The sequence below is a fragment of the Seriola aureovittata genome, chromosome 22, assembly GCF_021018895.1.
Source record: "Seriola aureovittata isolate HTS-2021-v1 ecotype China chromosome 22, ASM2101889v1, whole genome shotgun sequence".
Lineage (NCBI taxonomy): Eukaryota > Metazoa > Chordata > Actinopteri > Carangiformes > Carangidae > Seriola > Seriola aureovittata.
The window spans coordinates 20810093-20822802 of NC_079385.1; the positions used below are offsets into that span (position 1 = coordinate 20810093).

A 12710-nucleotide genomic window follows, 5' to 3' on the forward strand; every position below is an offset into this window, starting at 1 on the left:
TCTGTCATTAATTTGTTTGGTAATTTTGTCAAACGACATCACAGTTATAACATCTGGATTTGACCACAGGTGCAGACGTATTCTGGATTTTGACTTTGTCTTGTTCCTCAGGGTTCTACTCACTGGTTTTAAGTGGGCGGGTCTCAGTTGGAAAAGGTGATGTCATACAATTCTGTGCACCAATCAGGATTTAGCAACATTTAGATTTAAAATATGAGGAGTTTGAGTGTTGAACTCTTGAAAAAGACATCTTCAGGTTTTATTTATTAACTTTATTACTCATTTTGTATTTATTTCATACTTTATTTCATTATTTAATGTATTTATGTTTTATAGTTTGAGCAGTGAAGTTTTTTCAGGAGTTTTAAAAAGAAAAATCAAACACTTGTTTTTTGGCCTTAAATGTGTAAATGAGATGAAAACAGACACTTGAATCCTTTTGTTCTTGAATTTCGTTTATTAATGATTCAATTTTTCGTAAGAACTTGGTACAAAAAAGTGAGACTACTCTTTAACCATTTACCAACTTCCATCGATCGACTTTTTAATGCATCGTAAAGAAGAAAAAAACTACATTGGCATATTTAAGACAAACACTTTCCTATACACACTATCCACTGGACAGTCCCCTTATCAATGACAAAGAAAAAAACTCCTACTCCAACAGCCAACACACACTTTCATTTCCGTCTACACGCCGTCGTCGTGTCGTCGTCGCCTCCTCGTGGCAGAAGAACACAGAACGTTGTAAGCTAGAAGTCAGAATGCAGAACTGGCAAACAATAGAAAATCCAATGTTCTGTTCTCTTCATTTTTTTTTTTTTGCTCCTTGATAAAAGAATATAAAAATGTTCTAACTTTTTTTTTCTCATTTGTTCAAATGTCGTGTTGTGTATTAAAATAGATCTGTTTAAGCACTGCACAGTTTCTCCCGGAGAAGATTTCTAGAAATGGATGAGGAGGTGTGGAGGGGTGGGGGTGGGGGTGGAGGAGGAGGAGGAAGAGGAGGAGGAGGAGGAAGAGGAGGAGGAGGAGGAGGAGTTCTTATTTTGTGGGGGTTTGAAGTATCGACACGACACGGAGCTGATATGGATCCATCTGTGGTTGTGGTCTGGTCGAGGACTGGATATGTTTCACATCAGGACTCCACACTGATCATGATTCATTCGTTCATAAAGGCAGATTAATGCATCATCTGTTTGCCTCAGATACAGAGCCTGGGAGTGTGATCATTTCACCTTTTAAATTATTTAGTTCGTACCAACAGAAAACATGAAATATTTGCTGGTTCCTGATTTATATTAATGTAAACTGAATATTTTTCAGTTTTGACGTCTGAAGAAAAATTAATCAAAAAAACAAAAGTTAGATAAATGGATTTATGTTGAACAATCAGGTTTTTTTCTTGCAGCGTTTTTAGGTGTAAAACAAAGACGACCTCTGATAACATCAGAAAAACATGATTTACTGTTGATGGAAAAAAGAGCAGAGACGCTAAAATAAAAACTAAATAACACAAAGTGATGGAGGTGAGTCAGGACAGTTTCCTTGGTAATACTGAGATATAAAAATACAAATACAAATCAAAGTAAAAGTCCTTCACTCAGAGTTTTACTTAAAACATATCAAAGTGTTGTTCTGATAGAAAAACATCTTGAATTAAAAAAAATACTCTTTCGTCAGAAACTGTCCCGTCAGTGTGAATGTTGGTTCATTACTGCGAATATGTGTCAGGACAGTTTTAATATTGTTGTACTGTAGTTACATTTGGAGCCAATTTGAAGTGTTTTATACTGTTATTACTGTTTAGTTTAATATGTAACAGTGTGCTCTATTCTTCAGTTGATTATAGACTTTTTGTTTTAGAAAATTCATGAAGGAAAAAAAAAATTTCCTCTGAAATTTAGTGGAAAAAAGAACAAAAAAGTCAATAAATGACAAGAGCAGCTGCTCTCTGCTCTGTTTCCCTGGTGCTGGATGTTTTATGATGTTAGAGGAGGTGACCACATCTGCTGCACCAACATCTGGATTTACTGAGTCAGCAGAAATGTCTCAGGCTCTGTATCTGGTGAAACATGTCAAACAACCTGTGGATTTAGATCAGAGTGAGACGTCTCTGAGCTGAACTGTTGGACGGCTGTGACCTTTGAGTCCAAAGCTTTTCAGTTTGTTTCTATCGTTCGAGTTTAATGTCCAAATATTTCTTCACACAAACATTAAACCTGCGAGTCTGTCGGGTTTGTTTCAGCATTTCTCAGTTAAACTCTGAGTGAAAACGAGTTTATGATTCATTGAGAAAATGAAAATAATCATTTGCAGTACTGTTGAGTCATTACGATCAATTTGTCTGTAATTTATTAAGACAATTAATAACTTATATTCATTTAAATCTATGAGTCACGTTTGAATTGACTGAACAGTCGATTTTCTCAAACATAAAAACTTGCTGTTTCTCTTTGTCATTTATTACAGTGAATTAAATTTGTTTGTTTATTTAAATTTAATGAAATGATTAATATTAATGAATCTGAATCTGATTCACAGTAAAAACCTCTTTGGACTCGAAGGTCACAGAGCGTCCAGATCAGCTGATGCGTGTTTGGCTGCAGACGACTGAAACACGACGTGACGTCTCATCCACCATCGACACTTTTCACTTTTAATACAAGTGAAAATAAACGATGCATTTGTTTGAAGGACTGTTTCTCCTTCACATCTGTACGATTCAGGACATTTTGTAAGAACTGGTTCATTTGAAGCAACTGAAGCTTTTTCTTTTATATTGCTGCTCGTTATTTTTTTGTCTCGTTCGACTCGTTCGACTCTGAATCCACAGACGCTTCAGTGGTTTTTTTTTTCGTGCAGATGATGCTTCTCCAACATTGAGGATCTTTTCTGTATCTTTGATACTTTAGAGTCATGTGACCTGGATATGATCAAAACAAATAAAATCACTTCTTTTCTCTTCTCTTTTCTTAAAGGCATCTTCCTCTGTACTTTGTTCGTGTTTGTGCATTAGCAGCAGCAGCTGCTCCTCACCTGGTGACACTTTGATCAAATCAAATATAAACTAAATCTATGATTCAACATTTAAACGGAACCTCTCTGGACCAGCAGGAAGACTAGCGAGATACACAACAGACCGAGCGGGACGCGGCAGCGGCGGAAACAGCGTCCCGGTTCGACGTCAAACCGGGAGGGCGTGGCCTCCGTGCCGCCGCTCCGCCCACAGTCAGAGAGAGTTGTTGCAGTTTGACAGAGGCGTCCCGTTTCTGATCGACCGGTGTCGAGAAAATGACGCAACAGAGACGAAAACCTGGATCTGAGACGGTTTGGACTTGAGGCAGTGTTCATCTGTCAGCTGACAGGCTCGTCACCGGAAACACACGAGTAAAAAAAAAAGAGCTTCACGCCAAAAATATAAAAACAGGCAGGGCGGGAAAAAAGCACAGTAGACGTTAATGATCCCGGTAGAAAAACAAAGAGTTTTTGGCATATTTTCTACACTGGTTAAAGGGGGAGGGGCTTAATGGTGCATGACGTCGACTGAACGACGTTTGTGTTGGAGGGAACGAACTGAAGCTCAGTCTGTTTGTTTCCTGGTGATGACGCAGCAGCAGAAACAACAACAACAACAACAACAACATCTGGACACGATAAAGTTTCTTTTAAAGACGCAGAAACTAAAATATTTGAAATGTATTTACAGTGGAAGGAAACTTCAGGTTTGTGGTTTGATTTTAGGCAGAAACTGAGTGAAGAATAAAGATCACAGAATCAGAGACTCAGAGCTGCAGGAATGACGTGTGTGTAGAACAACCAGGAAGTGAGCGTCACCCTGGTTCCCTCCACTAAAGTCACTGACATTTTCCCATTGTCTTCTAGACAGTAGAAAATAAAGTTTCTGGTTTAGTTCCGCAGGATCATCTTCAAAAGGCTGTAAAGGTGGACTGGTGAGTTAACCAGGCTGTAAAGGTGGACTGGTGAGTAGATCGGTTTTCATGTTCAATATGACGACGTTTAACGTCCCCGACGATGAAAACGTCCTGAGCTTGTGTTAAACACAGACCTGATTTCATTCTGATTTCTGCTGTGGTAAAAGAATTTCCCAGTTGTGGGATTAATAAAGTTAATCTAATCTAATCTAATCTAATCTAATCTAATTCTAACCAACAACCCAGAGACTTCAGGATCAGGGAACAGGAAGTGCTAACATGCTAACATGCTAACTCAGATCCAGGTTTTTGGACTCATTCCTGCAGAACTCTACAGAGGAAATAAATGAAAAGCTCTGATATTTAATATTTAACGTTCGGCTTCTGCAACAAAAATCAAACCGTGATTTTTTTAAAAGTTTTTTTTTACTTGAAGATGTTTTTAAATATTTTTCATTTCTTCTTCTTCTTCTGTTATTTTCTTGTTTTTGCTGCTGTCAATCAAACAGAGACACAAACAGACTCAGCTCAGTTCCTCCATTATGAAAAACCTGCGATGATGATGATGACGATGACGATGATGATATCAATAATAATAATAATACAACATATGTACAGTGATCCCCTTGAATACTCCAAACTTACATTTATCAACAGGCATCATGAAAATACTAAACTCTCCACTAGAAATGCTAATTTCTGTAGTTTCATCTTAAATACTTTTTTCTTTGACTTTAACTCTATTAATACTGAAAAAAAGTTATTCTCTGTTTTTGTTTGAAGGCTCGTTCACGTACACCATGAAAACATTTCCTGAATTATTATGGCAAAAACATTGTTCGTAGGAGAATGAGAACAAACATCTACTCAGATATATGACTGTACAGTCCACTAGCTCTACTGTTCTCTCTCTATCTGCAGAACAAGAACCGGACCTGTTAGAAAAGGGCGGGGTCTCCAGGAGCCTCGTGTTCCCGCGGCGGCTCGTCCTCTAACTGTCGTAATAAATACATTAAGGCCAAGAACATGAAGAAATAGAAAAGAACTTGAAAAAAGAAATCTCGTAAGCACTGGAGGTGTTGGCTTTAAAAAACACGTGACTCAGTTCGTCTTCAGCTCGCACACAAACATGTTGAAATATTCCCACGAAAGAAACTTCGCCGCCCTCGACGCTGAAAAAAGTCGGAGCACCGTGTGAGGTGGTGGTGGGGGGAGGGGCGGGGCTAGTTGTTGATGTTCTCCTGGCTGTGGGCGTGGCTCTTCTGCAGGGGTGTGGCCGAAGGGCCCGGGGCGGCGGTGGCCGTGGCCGTGGCTGCGGCGGCTGCGGCGGTGCTGGTGGGTTTGATCCAGGACTGGGAGAGCAGGGAGGCGGCGATGGTGGCGGTGGTCGTCATGGTGACCTGGATGAGCTGGTCGCGTTGGATCAACCTGATGAGGTCTTTGAGGCGGTCGAGCGACGCCTGAGTGTCTCTCTGCTGCCCGAGGAGACGCTCCCTCAGGTCCATGCAGTGCTGCGGAGACAGGAAGTGGCAGAGTTAACTTCCTGTCAGCTGACGTACGACTGAAGCGCAAACTCTATCAAAGATCCTCTATAAAAGAAGATGACTCACTACGAGCAGCAGCAATGTTAAGAAACAGAAAACACTTCCTGTCTCCTGAGTGGGCGTGGTCACGTCAAAACAAAACAACAGAACACGAGATGCAGTGTGTATGTGTGTGTGTGTGTGTATGTGTGTGTGTGTGTATGTGTGTGTGTGTGTGTATGTGTGTGTATGTGTGTACGTGTGTGTACGTGTATGTGTGTGTGTGTGTATGTGTGTGTGTGTGTGTGTGTGTGTGTGTGTGTGTATGTGTGTGTGTGTGTGTGTGTGTATGTGTGTGTGTACGTGCGTGTGTGTGTGTGTGTGTGTCTCTACCTTGAGCGTCTTGTTGAGCTGCTCGTCTTGTTCCTCCAGGTGAGCGCACTCTTTCTTCAGCTCGCTGTTTCTCCTCACCAGCCGTCGCTTCTCCTCCTGCCTCACTGCTCTCACACACACACACACACACACACACACACACACACACACACACTTGATCAGCACATAAACAACACAACGACACACTGAGTCTTGTAGAGAGAGGAACTCGTTCTCACCTGTCTTGTGTGTGACGTAGGACTGAACAAAGTTCTGAGGCCACGACATGTTCTCCTTGTTCAGAACCTGGAGAACAGAGACGGCAGAGAGGTTACTATAGGTCACAGGTCAGAGGTCACGGTCAGGACTGTTTCAGGACTGGAGCAGTAACTGAACCACTCAGTGGTACAGGAGCTGGGTTTTCTCTGGACAGAGCCAGGCTAGCTGTTTCCACCTGTTTCCAGTCTTTATGCTAAGCTAAGCTAAGCTAAGCTAAGCTAACGTCCTTCCTGCTGCACAGTGGTGACAGGAAGTGTTTTCTCCAAAGGGAACGTCTCACCTTTTTCTGGCACTTGGGGCAGTACCAGGGGCCTCTCGGGGGGGTTTTGAGCGGCGGATGGAGGCAGTTGGGGTGGAAGGCTCGGGGGCAGTTGTGGCAGGGCTGCAGCTCGCCGTCCTCCTTACAGATGGCACAGTGGTCGTCATGCTCCAAGTCCTCCTGTCGTCACGGCAACAACCAGTGAGTTCACACAGTGTCTTGGTCATTTAAAGGTTTTTATTTCAAAATAAACAAAATGAACTTTCAGATCATTAAAGATAAAACATGAAAGTTTCATTTGAATCAGGGACATAAACGAGTTAGAGGACGCAGCAGTGAAATGACTCTTCACACATTTTATTTTGAAAATCATCTGGCTTCATGTGTCTGAATTCTCTCGATCATGTGACAGAAAAACCTCATCGATCAGTTCCTTCCTGACTTGATTGATAATCATCAGTCCAGATGTTCAAGGGGAATTTATCATCTTGTTTTTGTCTCTGAATTTCAGAGAAAATTTGAAAAACTTGATTTTTTAAATCAAATTTTTATCAGAAAAAGACAAAATCTGATCAACTTCAACAAGATCAATATTCATATTAATATTGATAACAATATAAGATGATATTCTAAATGTGTGACTCCTCAGATGATTTTCAAAGTAAAATATAAGTATGAAGCTTTTGTCTTTGCTCCCATCTTCTTCTACAGGAAGTGTACAGCAGAGGTGATGTCATATGATGTCATATCATGTGATGTCATATCATGTGATGTCATGTGACCTACCTTCCAGCAGAAATCCTCAGAGTCTAGCATGTGAATGGAAGCAGAGCAGAGGTTAGTGGCCACACACAGAGAGACAGGTGACAGGTGAAGCCGTGCAGCAGGAAAACACCAGAGAAGAAGTAGAGGAGGAGGAGGAGGAGGAGGAGGAGAAGGAGGAGGAAGAGGAGGAGGAAGAGGAGGAGGAGGAGGAGGAGGAGGAGGAGGAGGAGGAGGAGGAGGAGGAGGAGGAGGAGGAGGAGGAGGAGAAGGATGAGGAAGGGGAGGAGGAGGAGGAGGAGGAGGAAGAGGAGGAGGAGAAGGAAGAGGAGGAAGAGGAGGAGGAAGAGGAGGAGGAGGAAGAGGAGGAAGAGGGGGAGGAGGAGGAGGAGGAGGAGGAAGAGGAGAAGGAGGAGGAGGAGGAGGAGGAGGACAGTTGCAGCTGGATGGAAAAGTTTCAAACATTTCCGCCTCACAAATCTTAACGAATAATTTTTAGAAATACTTATAATGGTCCATTGTCTTTCAAAATAAAAGTCTGAGTGTTTCTTGTGTCCGACTTTAAAGAAAACCAACTGATGAGTTCATATTAAACTGTGAGTGACTTTAAATGACTTTAATCTCAGCTGATGAGTTTTACCTCGTGCCGACAGGAAGAGCGAGCTGTTCAGGTAATGAGACGCCAGACGTTTACGCTGCAGAGACACAAACAGGAAGTGAGACGTGACAACAGATATTTAAAACACTTTAGAAACGACGCAGTAACATGAAGAGGTGGTGACTTAGTTTCTGACCTCGGGCTCGAACAGGCCGCTGTACGCCGGGTTGGCCGTGCTCCGCCTCTTCCTCTCCTGTCGCTTCGTCTGGATTTCTGCTCACGAGGAAAAAACATTCATTAAAACATCTGCAGGTGAACAGCAGCTTCAGGTGTTTCCACATCTGTTCATGTGCAGCCGATTAAAGGCTCGTTAGGCTGGAGTTCATTAATGTAAGGTAACCACGGTCCATGTGACTGTCATTATAACTTCCTCATTATAAACCTTTGTCCAGGTGAAGTTACAGACGTGCAGATTCAGATCAGACTGAAAACTGTTTCTAACGCTGTAAAAACTTCATGTTTATTATATTATATTATTATTATACGTTATCTCATCATTATCAAACCTGATTTAAACAAACTTAATTAAACAACTGAAATCTGTTTGTTGTTTACTAAATATAAATGTAAAGATTTTTCAAACTTTAAGGAACAAATATCTATCTATAGATCTTTAAGTCTCACATTCATTTAATATTTCTGCCTGACAACATGGACGACGTCACTTTCTCTCATCTCCCTCTAGTTTTAATGAAACACTCAGCTGATGATGTTTGTAACAGGAGCATGAATAAAATCTGAGTGTCATCCCTCCCCCTCCCCCTCCTCCTCCCCCTCCTCCTCCTCCTCCTCCTCCTCCTCCTCCCCCTCCCCCTCCTCCTCCCCCTCCCCCTCCTCCCCCTCCTCCTCCCCCTCCTCCTCCTCCCCCTCCTCCTCCACCTCCTCCCCCCTCCTCCTCCCCCTCCTCCACCTCCTCCCCCTCCTCCTCTCCTCCTCCCCCCTCCTCCTCCTCCTCCTCCCCCTCCTCCTCCTCCTCCTCCTCCTCCTCCCCCTCCTCCTGTGTGAACTCACCTTCCAGGTGTTCTGTGGTGACGAGGCCGAGAGCGACCATGAAGGCGATTTTCTGAAAGAGAGAGAGGAGACGTTAACGATGAGGTGGAGGATCCTGGAGGATCCTGGAGGATCCTTGAGGGTCCTGGAGGATCCTGGAGGATCCTGGAGGGTCCTGGAGGATCCTTGAGGGTCCTGGAGGATCCTGGAGGATCCTGGAGGACTCTCAGCCTGATTCAGAGTCAAGAGTTCTTCAGTGAAGAGCAAATCTTCATCAGGAGCTTCTCTCCAAACGAGCTGCTGCTCCTCTCTGATTTGCATCAGGTAAATCTGACAGCAGCAGTGAATCATGGGATTTTTCTCTGCCCTGTTTTTACTAAAAAACGTTGATTTAATCCCTGAAATTAAACTTGAATCAACAATAAAGAGTCGTTGTGAGCTGGTTGTAATTACGTAACAAACACATGTTCACATTCCTCATTATCAGCAGAAAAAACACTTTATTTAAATGTTTTAAATAAAGTTTAAAGCCTCATGTGTCGTTACTGTTTGATTAATGAATCAGAGACTGTTTGTTGCTGTAAACAAACAAACAAACAAACAAACAAACAAACAAACCAGAATAAAAGTTTGCTCATGTTTCTTCTGTGCGTTTGATTTTCTCACCTCCGGGTCCTCGTCTTTCTTCTGGGACGGGGATTTCGGGGTGGGCGGGGCCTCCTGTGACGGCAGGTCAGCCTGGGCCCCTGGGGACCCCTCGGTGCTGCTGGGGGCCTGAGGCTGGATTATTATCACCTGGAAACAATCAATAATAATCTGATCAATAATTATGGTTTGAAGCTTTTTCATCATCTGAAGAAAATGAATCAGTTTGTTTTTATAAACTTTATCAAAACGTGTTGAGCTGAAACTAACTGTTGTTCTCATTATTGATTGATCTACCGATTATTGATTGTTCGGTTTTTTAAACAAGATAAAACAATAAAAAATCTACAAATGAGTCAATAAACAATATTCACATCAGAGGATCAGATCGTTAATGATTAATTATCAGATCTGTTAATTATCTGTCTCATCACGCTGAGCTGCTGTCACATGACGATGAAGTCTGTCCTTCAAAATAAAAGTCACTCCCTGACTTAAATCTAGTTAAATGAGTTCAGTGACATTTATTGTTTCTATTGTTTCTATTAAAGTCCATTCTGGATCAGATCAGTTAAACCTGATCAGTTAAACCTGATCAGTTGACCCGGATTGATTGAGCCGGATCGATTAAACCTGATCAGTTAAACCTGATCAGTTGACCCGGATCGGTTAAACCTGATCGATTAAACCCGATCAGTTAAACCTGATCGGTTGACCCGGATCGGTTAACCCTGATCAGTTAAACCTGATCAGTCTCTGAGGTCTGGTTGAACCAGGTTCTGTGGTGGTTCAGACTCAGTGTTGGTGGAGACACCAGCCTTGTTGTCAGCGCTGAAGAGCAGTGGCTGCACCTTGACGGCCTCGCTGACGGCGGACACCCCGTTGCCGGTGGCGGGCGAGGCGGCGATGATGGCGTACGCCACACCGGGTCCCGCAGAGGCGTGCTGGGCCGGGCCGCTGGAGTCGGAGCCCCCCGACAGGCCGTGGGGAGGGGCCGGGGGCGGCGAGGGGTCGCTCTGGCCGTTGGGCTGGTGGTCGGGACTGAAGGTGCTGTTGGCGGTGGGCAGGGTGGGGCCCTGGCTCTTGGGACTGACCACGGCGGTGGCCCTCTGCAGACTGAGGGGCTGCAGCTCCTGGCAGGGACTGTGGGGAAGGCTGTCCGGGATCTGGGTCTTTGGCCTGACCTGCAGGACGACCAGAGGAGGGAGACTGATTAACAGCTGCAGCCACAACTCAAGTCTGTAGAAGAAGTCACATGAGCAAAAGCATCATGGCCGACAAACAACCTGATGAACAATCAGATCTGAGACTGAACTCTGCAGGACGTTTCATGTGAAACAAACAGAGTCTGAGCTGCAGATGTTCATCCAGCTGCTGAGGCTTCCTGTCGACCAATCACAGGACAGAGACTCTGAGTTCAGCTGTTTGACTGAGAGGAGTCTGTGCTGCCTCCTGGTGGACGTCTGCCGTCACCGCAGCCACTGCCACCACAAACATGACATCAGTCTGCAGTTATTTATCTTCTAATCAGGTTTAAAGTTCGTTAACACAGACGAACCTCATCAAGTGTCCAACATGAAGATATTAGAAAATCAGGCTGAAGGAAACAAACCATCAATAAAATCACAGAGTCAAAGACAACTTAAAGACATAAAGATCATTGATTAACAGGTAACTAATAATAACAAATGAATATTTCCTCATCACATGAAGAAGTCCAGCAGCATCTTGTGATCTTCACTTTAAATGCATCAGATTCAACGACATGAATATTTCAAGATCTGACAATTTATTTATTTATTTTAACCACAAATTAAAGAAGAAAAGTTTCATTTTGGAAAAGAAAACACCTGAAACTTTAGAATCTCCAACATTTATAACTACAGGTGACGTTATCAACAGGCGGCCTGTCTGTGTGTGTGTGTGTGTGTGTGTGTGTGTGTGAGTGTGTATGTGTGTGTGTGTGAGTGTGTATGTGTGTGTGTGTGTGTGTGTGTGTGTGTGTAGGTGTGTGTGTGTGTGTGTCTGTCTGTGTGTGTGTGTGTGAGTGTCTGTCTGTCTGTCTGTCTGTATGTGTGTGTGTGTGTGTGTGTGTGTGTGTGTGAGTGTCTGTCTGTCTGTCTGTCTGTGTGTGTCTGTGTGTGTGTGTGTGTGTGTGTGTGTGTGTGTGTGTGTGTGTGTGTGTGTGTGTTACCTGAGGTAGCACAGTGGCTGCTTGTCCTGCCAGCCGGTGCAGGGAGCTGACTTGAGGCACCTTGATGGGCACAGCAGTGAGAGTTCCCAGCATCTGAAAGACACCCGAACGCAGCAGTTAGACCAGGAAACACAGACACCTGGAAAATGACTCTGTTGTTGTTGTAGTGACTGACATCGACCTGTGGGGGCGCCACCTACACTCCTCTGCTGTTCATCATGGAGGTGGAGAAATCAAAGTTAAGCTTCATATTAATTCAACAATCTGTCTTTTTAAAAATGGAGAGATTTATTTATAAAAACAGAAGTGAAATAATCTGAAACATCTGAATAAAATGAAAAGAATCTGAGGTTAAACGACTCGTTCAGTGATTATTTTGTGGTGCCAGCGGGTTTCCCTCCTCCTGATGAAGAGGCAGCGATTCACGTCCAAGGATAACAGTTTCATTCGGCTGCAGTGTAATGAGAGTCTCCACCTTTCATCTGTCTTCCTGCCTTAAATCACCGTCAGCTGCTCCGCACAGATGGAGGCAGGCGACATTAACGCAGCTTTAATTCACCTCTGAGGACGGAGTTTGTCTGGTTTAACCTCAGACCACTCTTCATTAAAGTCAGAGCTTCATTAAACGAAGAAGAGGAGGAGGAGGAGGAGGAAATCCTCTTCAGGAAAATGTCACAGTGTTTCTCGTTAGTCTCTGAACTTTCTCCGTCTTTTTGTTCAAAATAATTTCGTCTTGTTTCCTGCTGCTCAGAGAAACTTCTCCATAAATAAAACAAGACAAGAAGCTGCAGAGTCTGATCAGCTGACTGATAATCAATACTGCAACATTCAGACACAGTTTACAGAGAAATTAAAAACCAGAAGTTTGAAACTGCAAATATACGGAAGTCCAACACTGACAATATCAGAATTAAATCTTTAATTAAACTTAATGTCATTTTCTTTTTCTTGTGCGTGTGATGTTAATAACACGCACAATAATGTAATGTAAAATTAAAGCATAAAAAATGGCATTTAAATAAAAAAAATGTTCTAATTATTAAATCTAAAAAAAACAATGAATTGATTAAATGAATCATGAATAAAAACAATG

The 12710-nt window shown here is 42.9% G+C and overlaps 1 protein-coding gene across 6 annotated transcripts in view; it reads right to left on the reverse strand.

The window, feature by feature from the left end:
* Positions 1–829: 829 nt before the first annotated feature.
* The window catches only part of phf21b (PHD finger protein 21B), a 94497-nt gene continuing 82616 nt past the window's right edge, over positions 830–12710 (reverse strand). For 5 of the 6 annotated variants that reach the window (XM_056367535.1, XM_056367533.1, XM_056367530.1 and 2 more), the window contains 11 exons: positions 11618–11710; positions 10242–10607; positions 9445–9573; positions 8800–8851; positions 7925–8001; positions 7771–7825; positions 7155–7177; positions 6390–6548; positions 6070–6136; positions 5852–5955; positions 830–5446 (listed from right to left, as the gene is read on the reverse strand). In XM_056367535.1, coding sequence (XP_056223510.1) covers positions 5159–5446; positions 5852–5955; positions 6070–6136; positions 6390–6548; positions 7155–7177; positions 7771–7825; positions 7925–8001; positions 8800–8851; positions 9445–9573; positions 10242–10607; positions 11618–11710 — 1413 coding nt within the window. In that variant the 3' untranslated portion in view covers positions 830–5158. The remainder of the gene's footprint in view (positions 5447–5851; positions 5956–6069; positions 6137–6389; positions 6549–7154; positions 7178–7770; positions 7826–7924; positions 8002–8799; positions 8852–9444; positions 9574–10241; positions 10608–11617; positions 11711–12710) is intronic. The other variant, XM_056367531.1, reaches the window with a different exon arrangement.